At 48.6% G+C, this 11241-nt stretch overlaps 5 protein-coding genes across 5 annotated transcripts; 4 read left to right on the top strand and 1 right to left on the bottom strand.

Annotated features, from left to right (window-relative positions):
• Positions 1 to 484: 484 nt before the first annotated feature.
• On the top strand, positions 485 to 2489 carry UA08_03043 (hypothetical protein; the record flags this gene model as incomplete). The annotated part of the gene is made up of 3 exons (XM_020265152.1): positions 485 to 896; positions 953 to 1710; positions 1797 to 2489. 3 exons carry the CDS (start codon positions 485 to 487, stop codon positions 2487 to 2489), a joined length of 1863 nt encoding a protein of 620 aa, XP_020121976.1.
• Positions 2490 to 2681: 192 nt separating this feature from the next.
• On the bottom strand, positions 2682 to 3584 carry UA08_03044 (hypothetical protein; the record flags this gene model as incomplete). Its single annotated transcript, XM_020265153.1, has 2 exons — positions 2682 to 3438; positions 3565 to 3584. The coding sequence occupies 2 exons, from the start codon at positions 3582 to 3584 to the stop codon at positions 2682 to 2684; spliced, it is 777 nt and encodes a 258-aa protein (XP_020121977.1).
• Positions 3585 to 4090: 506 nt separating this feature from the next.
• On the top strand, positions 4091 to 5312 carry UA08_03045 (hypothetical protein; the record flags this gene model as incomplete). The annotated part of the gene is made up of 4 exons (XM_020265154.1): positions 4091 to 4148; positions 4212 to 4425; positions 4562 to 4963; positions 5045 to 5312. 4 exons carry the CDS (start codon positions 4091 to 4093, stop codon positions 5310 to 5312), a joined length of 942 nt encoding a protein of 313 aa, XP_020121978.1.
• Positions 5313 to 5769: 457 nt separating this feature from the next.
• Positions 5770 to 7652, top strand: UA08_03046 (Manganese transporter SMF1; the record flags this gene model as incomplete). Its single annotated transcript, XM_020265155.1, has 4 exons — positions 5770 to 6187; positions 6262 to 6491; positions 6548 to 6819; positions 6878 to 7652. 4 exons carry the CDS (start codon positions 5770 to 5772, stop codon positions 7650 to 7652), a joined length of 1695 nt encoding a protein of 564 aa, XP_020121979.1.
• A 2008-nt stretch (positions 7653 to 9660) lies between these two features.
• Positions 9661 to 11052, top strand: UA08_03047 (Fructose-2,6-bisphosphatase; the record flags this gene model as incomplete). The annotated part of the gene is made up of 3 exons (XM_020265156.1): positions 9661 to 9706; positions 9762 to 10348; positions 10402 to 11052. The coding sequence occupies 3 exons, from the start codon at positions 9661 to 9663 to the stop codon at positions 11050 to 11052; spliced, it is 1284 nt and encodes a 427-aa protein (XP_020121980.1).
• Between the last annotated feature and the right edge of the window lie 189 nt (positions 11053 to 11241).

Genomic DNA, 11241 nt, shown 5'->3' on the forward strand with positions numbered 1-11241 from the left:
GGCGAATGCGAATGCGAACAAAAGATAATGCCCGCAAGTCCTAGCTCGTCTTTTGATCGCCTTTCAGCTCCAACCAATTATCCATGCTCCAGGCATAAGCGAGGGGGCTGACTGCGCTCAGACGCGGGCTTTCCATGAGCATGAGGCTATGCCCAATTAGACTCATGCCCTACAAGGTTGAAGCCAACATTATTGATTGGATCTATATAGTATAGTAACCATACGGAGGGCGGCGGTCCTATCTCCGAATCCAATCAATCAGGCTTAGCATGGAAGCAGGATGGAAGCATCCTCCGATTTTTAAGTTAATTAGCTGGTTGGAATTAGAATGATAAATAGCAAGCAATTAGCTGTCTTAAAACCCGAATTTGCCGACTCTTTCTTTCTTTGTTTGTAGACCGCCTGAAATACCATTCCCATGCGAAGTCGCTTTGATATGACCTTGCTCTTACCAGGCTTCCACTGAAGCCGGCAAGACTTCACCATGCTTGCCGACAAGAAACATGGGAGGAAATACAAGCACGACACCGTCAACTATGTCGCCCAGACCGACACGCTCGCTCGAGGCCGCTCGCATCTCACCGCTGCTGAGCGAGTGAGACGCAACCTCAACGCCAAACTCGCCAATCCGCTGGCCGGATACAGTCACGACGATTTGAAGAAGCAGGGCCTGCGATTCAGCATCACTCACCAAATGGGCGACGAAGAGGATATCCGCGCCTTCGAGATGGGCGCTGTTCTGGCACAGGCCCCCGACAAGTTTGAGCAGATTGAGGGTCTGACGGAAGATGAGTTGAGGGTGCTGCGCAAAGAGTTTACGAATCGTTGGTCTCAGCCGCCGCTAATGTATGTGGTGATTCTGATTTGCTCTATCTGTGCTGCTGTTCAGGGAATGGGTAGGTTTTCTTTTCCTTGTACCTTCTTCCTGATATAAGTCTCATCGGTGTGCTAGATGAGACCGTGGTCAACGGCGCGCAGGTGCTATACAAAGAGCAATTCGGCATAGCTGGTCAGGACTCACGGTCTACCTGGCTGCTCGGTCTCCTCAATTCGGCTCCATATCTGTGCTGTGCCATTGCCGGCTGTTGGTTGACGATTCCCTTCAACCACTGGTTTGGTCGCCGGGGAACTATCTTCATCACCTGCGTGATCTCCTCGCTGGCATGCATATGGCAAGGGTTTGTCAATACCTGGTGGCACATGTTCATAGCTCGCTTTGTCCTCGGGTTTGGCATTGGCCCCAAATCAGCTACTGTGCCCATCTACGCTGCCGAGACAAGCCCTCCAGCCATCCGAGGCGCCTTGGTTATGCAATGGCAGATGTGGACGGCGTTCGGCATCATGTTTGGATACGCAGCTGATCTAGCCTTCTTCAAGGTGCAAGATCTGCCTAATATCATTGGCTTGAACTGGCGTCTCATGATGGGCTCTGCATGCATCCCTGCCATTATTGTTCTGCTGCTTGTGTTCAGCTGCCCGGAGTCGCCTCGCTGGTACATGAGTAAAGGCCTCTATGATAAAGCATATCATTCGATGTGTCGACTCCGATACACAAAGTTACAAGCCGCCAGAGACGTATACTACATGCATACTCTCCTGGAAGCCGAGACGGGCATGAAACTAGGACAGAACAAGATTCTCGAGTTGATCACGGTTCCACGCAATCGCCGTGCTCTAATAGCATCGGAGATTGTCATGTTCTTGCAACAGGTAAGTTGTACCTTCTGCTTCTTGCGAGTCAAAGCCAACCGAGTCAGTTCTGCGGAGTCAATGTCATTGCCTACTACTCGTCTCAGATATTCCTCGATGCCAACTTCTCCCCTATATCTGCGTTCGGCGCGTCCCTCGGATGGGGCGTCACCAACTGGCTACTAGCCATACCAGCAATCTACACAATCGACACATTCGGCCGACGCAATCTGTTACTATCAACATTCCCCATGATGGCAATATCCATGTTCTTCACGGGCTTCAGCTTCCTGATCCCCGAGATACACCACACGGCCCGCATAGGATGCATATCCCTAGGGCTGTTCCTATTCGGCGTCGTGTATTCACCGGGCGAAGGCCCCGTACCATTCACCTACTCAGCAGAGGCATACCCGCTCTACGTCCGATCATACGGCATGTCACTCGCGACCGCAACAACATGGTTCTTCAACTTCGTGCTAGCCATTACCTGGCCATCGCTATCATCCCGCTTCTCCATTGCAGGCGGATTCGCATGGTACGGCGCCTGGAACGTTGTAGGCTGGTGGCTCGTCTTGATGTTCATGCCCGAGACAAAGGGCAAGACGCTCGAAGAACTAGACCAGGTGTTTTCTGTCCCGACGCGCTTTCATGCTGCATGGGGTCTGCGCCAGATTCCGTATGTAATTAAGCGGTATATATTCCGGAGGAAAAATATCAGGCCCGAAGTTCTTTATGAGAAGGAGGATTCACCTGTTCCGGATCAAGTTGTGTATCGTGAATTAGACATGTTAATATGATGAATATATGGATAAACTAGATTGTGTCTGTAATATCTACCCTGAGTAATCAACGTAACAAGCAGAAAAGAAAAGAGAACAACTCAGTCAGACAGCAGTTGGACATGTAATTTCACTTTCCGCATCGAGTAGAATATCCTCGGAACAGGTCTGTGTGAAACGGGTATCATCATTTGAGTTCTCTCTCCCTCTCTACTTTTCAGCTTGTCTAGCAGCCGTGAAATAAGACGCAATACTTCGCTGCCTGCCATCATGCGCTGAACTACCTATCCCGCCGCCTGTACGTCGCAAGTCTCGCAGATGCGTGGTGTTATTTATAGATAGGACTGCTATTGATCCTCTAGAAGAGCTCGTGTCCTTGACACGAGGACGAATAGATAACTCCATATACCCCGTATTGCTCCAATGCGGGTTAACAGCAGCAGCACTTTCAAGCGTGCTGCTACTGCAACGATAGTGTACGTCTAGTGGAGACAGGGCCTCAACAAGACATGTCCATAGCACACGAAGGATGACCCCATGCGCAACGATTGCGATGGCCTGGTAGTCATCGTCATCGTCAGCAGCAGCACCCCGAAGAGCGGGAAGAAAATACTGCAACAAGAACGTATTTACGCGTCCGCGCATAGCCAGTTCTGTTTCTGCGGGTCCCGTTGCTGTTATTGTTTCTCCTGCACGATGCGTCGTCTCCAACGAAGTATGTCTTTTAAACGTGACACCCTCCCACGACCCAAAATCCCGCTCTTGCAGTAGCGCTGTCGTAATCATTTGAGGCGCCTGGTCCACACGCTGCTGTGTTTCACATATTCCCTCCGCAGTAGCCACGGCTCGCTGTAGATCGGACGAAAAGACATGCGTAAAGCGTATCTGAGCCGCGCGGAAATGGGTTGCGAGATGCTGGATTTGAAGGATGCCGTGGTTCGTGAGAGGGGAGTCTGTTTTTCCAGCCCTGTTCAGTTTGTTATTGTATGATAAGTTTCATTTTCCAGTCAGTTGAAGCTTGGAAGGGAATAGGAATGGCACGATGCAGCAAGCAAGCAAGTGGAGAATTATTGTAATACCAAACTTGTCCTACATTATGGACAGTTTCAGCATGGCGGATGAGGAAGACTTTCATCTTTTATGGCACGAAGCAAGTGGTAAGCGAAGGGAAGAGGAAGAAAGAAACACACGGAAGTCTTTGTACTCGGCGCGCTATTCCTGAAAGAGCTAGCCGGGTTTATTTCTCTTCAGAGTTCAGAGTTCAGACTGACTGCCCACCAGCGATAATGTCAGATTTGACTGTTGTCCACAGGAAGGAATGGGAATTTATAAGAGTCTAGATGTAACTAGGTTCATTTATCTATTAACTTGCTCCTCTCTCTTGAGGTCTAGTCTTCGACTACAGTAGAGTTCTTGTATTCCGCGTACCCAAACTTCTTTGCGGGGCCCAACAATAATCTCACTAGGCGGGAAATTTTTCTTATATCACATTTTCCACTTCGAGTCTGTCAAGATCTCTCTTCGCGACACCAGAAGGTAATATTTCCCAATTCATTGCGTGTCTTGCGCTCAATGACTCTGCGCGGTTGCTAATAGTCGCGATATCACCCGCAGCCAACATGTCCGACGCAACGGAGCAGACTAGCGAACAACAACAACAACAACAACAACAGTGGAGTATGCTCTCCCCGAAAGCATTTCGTTTATACACCTTGGTATATGCTGAACAATAGTCCATAGCACCCACCAAGCAAGCGCCCCAAAATGGTGTCCGCACTACCGGTCGAGCCTTCAACTCGCCAAACTGGCGGATGAAGACTGAAAACAGCCCTAGCAGCGGCAGCCCTCGATTTACAACCCAGTCCACCAATAACTCCTCTCGCTCGCCCTTCAATAGCAACAACAACAAGTCATGGCAGCCAGTCTCCCAGGCAATCACCGAAGGCCGACGGCTGTATGTTGGCAACATGCCCTACACGGCCAAGAAAGAGGACGTGGAGACAATTTTCGTGGGAGGAGACTATACAATGTGCGGCCTATTACTGAGATAAAAGTGCGCGACTCGGCTGATTGATTTTCTTTACCCTTAGCGAACGCATTGACATCTCGGTCGATCCCTTTACAGGTCGCAACCCGTCGTACTGCTTTGTCGAACTGGCCACAAAGGAGCAAGCAGACCGCGCCATGGTAGAATTGGATGGCAATGACTTCCAGGGACGCCCCGTTAGAATAAAGCCTGGTGTTGCAAAGTCGTCGTCGTCTTCGTCTCAAGACCGTTCAACATTGCGCTCTTCTCAAAACTCACCCTCTCGCTTCAATGGTTCTCCCTCCGCCACCAATGACCGTTGGCAACGAAGTGACGCCCCTTCTCCTCAGGCGAAAGCATCCAGCAATGAGAACAGTCGCCGTCTATATGTTGGAGGCCTCCCCAAGATCGTGGATCAGGAAGCCATCGATTCGGATATTCAAGCCTTCTTCAAGGGATATAATGTGTATGTACCTGCAGCTTTTCACCCCGGTGCACCACAACGATGATACTGACTACAAGGACTCTTTTTTCCCCCGATATCTAGCGAGGCCATCACAAAGCTAATTTCTCCCCATCCGTCCAAACGCTTCGAGCCCGGTAACCACTATTACCTATTTGTCGATTTCGCCAGCGTCGAAGAGGCAGCAGCAGCACAGGTCGCACTCGATGGACAAGAAGGGCCCTGGGGAGGAAAAGTACGGCTTGGAAGAGCCCGCGGCGAGTCGTGGAAGCCTGAAGAGAGACAGAGGTGGGCTGCATCCCGGAAAGAAGAAGTCTCTTCTGAGCCTGCTGCAGCCATCTCTGCGGCTTAAACTACCTCGATTGTTTTTCTTGTTCTCTTTTAAACTCTACTAAACGCCGGCATAATGTCTTCTTTGTCATGATCTCATATGTTGAATGCATTCAATGGATGGGGGAAAAGTTATTTTGTTTCCATTTGGTCTGTACTGATATGATATCTAAACAAGCCATGAATTGTCACGATGTACGAAACGGCCGTTGTTAAATGGAAAGTATATATATATATAGAAGAATAACCACAAAAATCCGTTTTTACCAAATCTATATTTTCTCACTGCGCAATTTGCATCTAGGACGGCCGCTGATTGGCTAATACAAGAAATAGTAGACGCACTAGGCCCATAAGGACCTTGTGGGAGACGCTTGATTACTACTTGTCACGCTGTCTTTAAAGCTACATTAACTATCTCACACTAACAACTCATATCATATACCATACTGTAACTGTTCCAGTCGCAATTCCTCAAAATGAACTGCCCCTCCCGAGTTGATCCTGAGGCATTGCCAAACGGATGGAATCAGCAGCCAAACCCGCTCTCGTTGGATACCAATGCAGATGGCAACGGCATTGTAAACCAGCGCTATCACCGTGCCAGCCACCAGGATACGTCTTCGGACATGGCTCAGGCTAGCAGCTCGAATTGTTGCATCAGCCAAGGAGGTGAGCCCAAGCAACCAGCAATTGCGCCAGCCAACGAGGGCGAACGGGCAGCAGAGGGATATCAAGATATCCCCCGCTGCTCGCAAGTTCTCCCAAATAATACAAACAACCATTTTTATCGCTCGAAAGCTCGAGCAATAGCACGCAAAATTGGTGACGGTGCTTGGAAGTTCTCCAAATTCGTCGGACCTGGTTTCATGGTGGCCGTGGCATATATTGATCCCGGTAAAGCAATGCCCAATTAGGTACCCTGTTCGTTCTCTCCATGATTATCTAATGAAATAATGTGCCTTGTCCAGGGAATTACTCGACGGATGCTTCTGCCGGAGCGGCCTTTCAATTTCGGCTTTTGTTTGTCGTGTTGCTCTCCAATCTTATAGCTGTTTACCTACAAGCGCTATGTGTGAAGTTAGGCTCGGTGACAGGACTCAATCTGGCTGAAAACATCAAAGAACACTGTCCACCATGGCTCAATTATCTCCTATACTTCTTTGCAGAAGCTGCCATCATTGCCACCGATATTGCAGAGGTACAGCCAACATAAAGACAGGAACGAGAGATTATAGAAGCTTACTTCTTTTGTAGGTCATAGGCACTGCCATTTCCTTGAATATGCTCCTGCATATTCCCCTCATTGCCGGCTGTGCGCTCTCAATCTTTGATGTTCTTGTCCTACTTGTGTTCTACCAGCCATCTGGGTCAACTATAGGCCTCCGCTTTTTTGAAGCGTTTGTGGCTCTGTTAGTCCTCGCCGTGACCATCTGCTTTTGCATTGAGTTATCGTTGCTTAGGGACACAAGCATTGGTGAAGTATTTAGAGGCTATTTACCGTCTTCCAGTCTCGTCCAGTCAGACGGGTGAGCGAGCTTTTCTCCTCCCTCTTCTTTGTGAATTTTGTTGACTCCTATAATAAAGACTAGTTCAAGCCTGTGGAATACTCGGCGCCACAGTAATGCCGCACAGTCTCTATCTTGGTAGCGGTATTGTCCAGCCTCGCCTTCGGGAATACGACGAGAAACATGGAACTTTCCCAAACGCCGAAGACGAGGAGATCAAGTACCGGCCCAGTATCGCCGCCATCCGTTACTGTCTTTCGACTTCCATCACAGAACTAGTGTTGATTCTCTTTGTAATTGCTTTATTTGTCAATAGCGCAATTCTCATTGTCTCTGGTGCCTGCCTCTACAACATTGATGGTGCCTCCAATGCATCTCTGTTTGAGGTGCATGATCTCCTATCTAGCACATTGACGCCCGCTGCGGGCACGTTGTTTGCTCTTGGATTACTTTTCTCTGGCATCGTGGCCGGTATTGTATGTACCATTGCCGGACAGATTGTGAGCGAGGGTCAAATCAACTGGACTGTTCGGCCTTGGATTCGAAGGCTTGTCACACGCTCAATCTCCATCATACCAAGCATCATCATTGCTGGAGCTGTTGGTATGCAAGGCCTGACCAATGCATTGAACGGGACGCAAGTCGCACTCAGTGTGATTCTCCCTTTTACTAGCGCACCGTTGATCTGGTTTACAAGTCGCAAGTCGGTGATGGTAGTGCGCAATCCGTTGTCTTCGGAGGAGGTCTATATGCAGAACAATATCTTCACGATCGCCATCGGCGTTGTAATTTGGCTATTGATAGCTGTGCTGAACGTTGCTCTGATCGTGTTGACGGGGCTCGGCCAGAACTAGTTTGATCGTATGTCTCCAATGATTTTGGAACATGGCTTTCAACCCGTGGCATTTGGTATTGGTACTGTTATTATGTATATCCCTTCTCTCCCTCTCTCTTTCTTTCTTTTCGTGTTGTGGTCGTTCTTGGTTCACGTCTCAATCTGTAGAAGTAGAATTGATCTTCTGGATAGCTCTTAGATAACCTCCGCGAATGAGGAGGCCGTGGGTTTGGACTGCAATAATCGAATAACTTCGTGGATCGCGTTACCTTGTGTACAGAGCTTGTCGAGCACAGAGAGTGGTGAGAGGCAAGCCCGATTTTTGTCGTTGCGGCCGCTGTAGTCCGCGGTAGGCAGCTTCCCCGCCACAGCTCGCAGCCAGCAGCTCCTTCCCTGCTTGGGTCTTGCCCCGCGATTCCAGAAGACCTTCAAGTTGACTTCCAACTCACCCACAGCCTGCACTGAACAGGTCTGTAAACGCGCGACTATATCTACGAAGCAACAGCTTGCTCATTTCTGGCATTCCAGTTCCACGCGTCGCGCTTTTCCAAGGACTGAACAAGCGAGAGCTTGTTTACATGCCGCAGGAACCGCTCAAACCGTGAACAACTGGCCGCTCTCTTCGTTTTGAGACCGGACTCGACGTGCATCAACCACGACCGGCAAACAGCTGCCAGGAAAGCCTTTTTATCTTTGAAATTCTTGTTTCATTTGATCCCCTTCACCTACATGCGCGGCATTTGCGACGATCTGATCCATCATGTCATCTGGGGAATCCGGTCGCACAGAGTCGGCAAGCAAGACCTTCTATGCTAGTGTAAGTGGCTTCTTTCAATATTCTATTCTACTACTTTTGCACTGCATATTCCTATCGATTATTCCCTTTTTGTCGTTGCTCGACATACATTCCTTCGTCTTGCGGACTACATACCCTGCACTATCACTAGTGGATCAGATCTACTGTCGTGTCTTGGAAGATGGTCAATCGTGTTCAGCAATTGCGGCGCAGAGGGGGAATCGGCCTCCTGAACAAAGTAGTCTGGTAGCATCGAATGATTGTTGATTGCACCGTTCACCCGAAGGATCTGCTGAGACGACGGAAAATCGAACTCACAAGCTGAAGGGACTAAAGAGATAGCGAAGCTACCCCTGCTGCTACCGAGGGGCGAGGCGCTCACCGAGGCTTAACCATGAGCTTTTTCCGGTTTCAATTCGTCATCTTTGAATCTCGGATAACTCCCCGCCTAGTTTACCCGCCATCGATGGATCTGGTCCGGCCTAGTCGCGAAGAAGCTATTAGCCCTGCCCAAGTTCCAACACCGCTCATTCGACATTTGTGTCAGATGATACCTCAAAAGATGTTGATGGCTCTGGCCCAGGCCCATAAAATTGCTCACAGACTACGAAATATGTGAGCGGTCAAGGAGCATTATTACATTCTTTTGTCTTTCGCATACCATTCTGGCGGACTGTCCAGATTTAAATGTCTCGTTTTGCCCTTGTTCGCATTCCATGCCGGTAGACTATCCAGATTTAAGAGTCTCTCCTCCATTCGGGCCCCTAAACGATCGCCGCGTTGATCTACAATCTGCAATCTTCTGAGGTATTACTTGGGCAGTCACAGATTCGATTATCGGTTGTCGGTTATGATTCAAAGCTACAATTACCACTGATTCTTCTGCGAAAAGTGATTGCGTTCGCGACCTTTGCAATCCTCCAGTGCAAATCGATTGGCTCTTAACGGGCCAAGTTTATATGAAATCATGACCCGCATCGCTGCTGCTGTCAGCCAGAAAAAACAAATTCGCTTTCACATTCCAGTAATAATTCCTTTCACTGTGATATTCATAGCTTCAATTTATCTTATTCGTGTCAGGGAAATCATGTCAATTTTCTGCCTTCCTACACTTGCTGTTTTGTTCAATCATACGCCAACTTCGGTTGGCCATGACCTTTTTTTTTCCCGTACTTATTAGTGAAACTAACATTTCCTTCACTAGTCCGACGATACAAAAATATGCGTCGTTATGGTTGGCTTGCCCGCGCGGGGCAAAAGTCTTATTGCTGGAAAAGGTACGCTAGCTGGGACAAAGCAAGTGTTTGTGCGAAATACTCACGTTTCAATTAGCTCTGCGATACCTCGCCTGGGTCGGAATTACAGCGCGCATATTCAACGTAGGGACGTACCGTCGAAAGGTGTCGCCTCACCCCCTAGCAAACTTCTTTGATCCACACAATCCGGAAGGCGAAAAGATGCGATGGGCTGCTGCCGAGGCTGCTGTATCAGATATGTTGAAATGGTTCAAGGAATCTGGCGGCGTTGTTGGAATCTTCGATGCCACAAACTCGACGAAAGCGAGGCGGGCCTGGATTCACAAGACCTGTGCCGAAGCCGGTATCGAGACACTCTTCGTAGAATCATCCTGCGACGACGAAGATATTATAATGAACAATATACTCGAGGTTAAGACGACATCGCCCGATTATAAAGGACAAGATCCGGAGGTGGCAGCCCAAGACTTTCGTAATCGCATCCGCAACTATGAGAAAGTTTACGAAACGATAGATGATGATGAGAAGTCATACACCTATGTTAAGTTGATAAACGTGGGGTCTACCGTCATTATAAATCAGATCAAAGACTACCTATCAAGTAGACTGGTTTATTACATTCAAAATCTCCATATTAAACCTCGGTCTATCTGGTTATCTCGGGTATGTTTGATCCCTTGCTTATTCACACGTCAGACAACTAATCTGCTAAATAGCACGGAGAGTCAGAATACAATCTGACGGGGAAGATTGGTGGCGATTCTGACATCTCTACTCGTGGAGAAGCCTATGCTCGTGCGCTCCCTGGCTTACTAAAACAGTCCGGTGTTCCTCCCGGCACAAAACTCACCATCTGGACGTCAACCTTGAAGCGTACAATACAGACGTCACGACATCTCGCTGCAGAGACAGGATATGATAAGCTCGAATGGAAAGCGCTTGATGAGCTCGACTCAGGCGTCTGTGATGGATTGACGTACGAAGAAATTGCTGAGAGATACCCAGAGGACTTTGCCGCACGAGACGAAGACAAATATAACTACCGGTACCGAGGCGGAGAGTCATATCGTGATGTCGTCATTCGACTAGAACCTATTATCATGGAGCTGGAACGCAGTGAAAATATTATGATTGTCACCCACCAGGCGGTATTGCGATGCATTTACGCCTATTTCCATAATATGTCCCAAGAACAGAGCCCATGGATGGAAGTTCCGCTGCACACTTTGATAAAATTGACCCCTAGGGCGTTTGGTACGGAGGAGAAACGTTTCAAGGCCAATATTCCAGCTGTATCCACGTGGCGAGGCAAGGGAACCTCAGCCAAGCACCAAGAGCCAACTGAAGGGACACAGTCGGGGCACTGATCTGATCTCCTGATGTCCCACAAGTATTGAAAGAAAGCCAACTCTTTGATCCTAATTTACTCTTGCTGGTTGTTCTCTCCATTCAAACTGGGATATCTACTTGTCCAGCAATGGCATGGCGCGGCGTTCGGCTGTACAATGTACATACTAGGTACATATATCCGGTACTAGGACTTTCATTTGATATAG

Source organism: Talaromyces atroroseus (genome assembly GCF_001907595.1).
Source record: "Talaromyces atroroseus strain IBT 11181 chromosome Unknown scaffold_2, whole genome shotgun sequence".
NCBI classification, from domain to species: domain Eukaryota; kingdom Fungi; phylum Ascomycota; class Eurotiomycetes; order Eurotiales; family Trichocomaceae; genus Talaromyces; species Talaromyces atroroseus.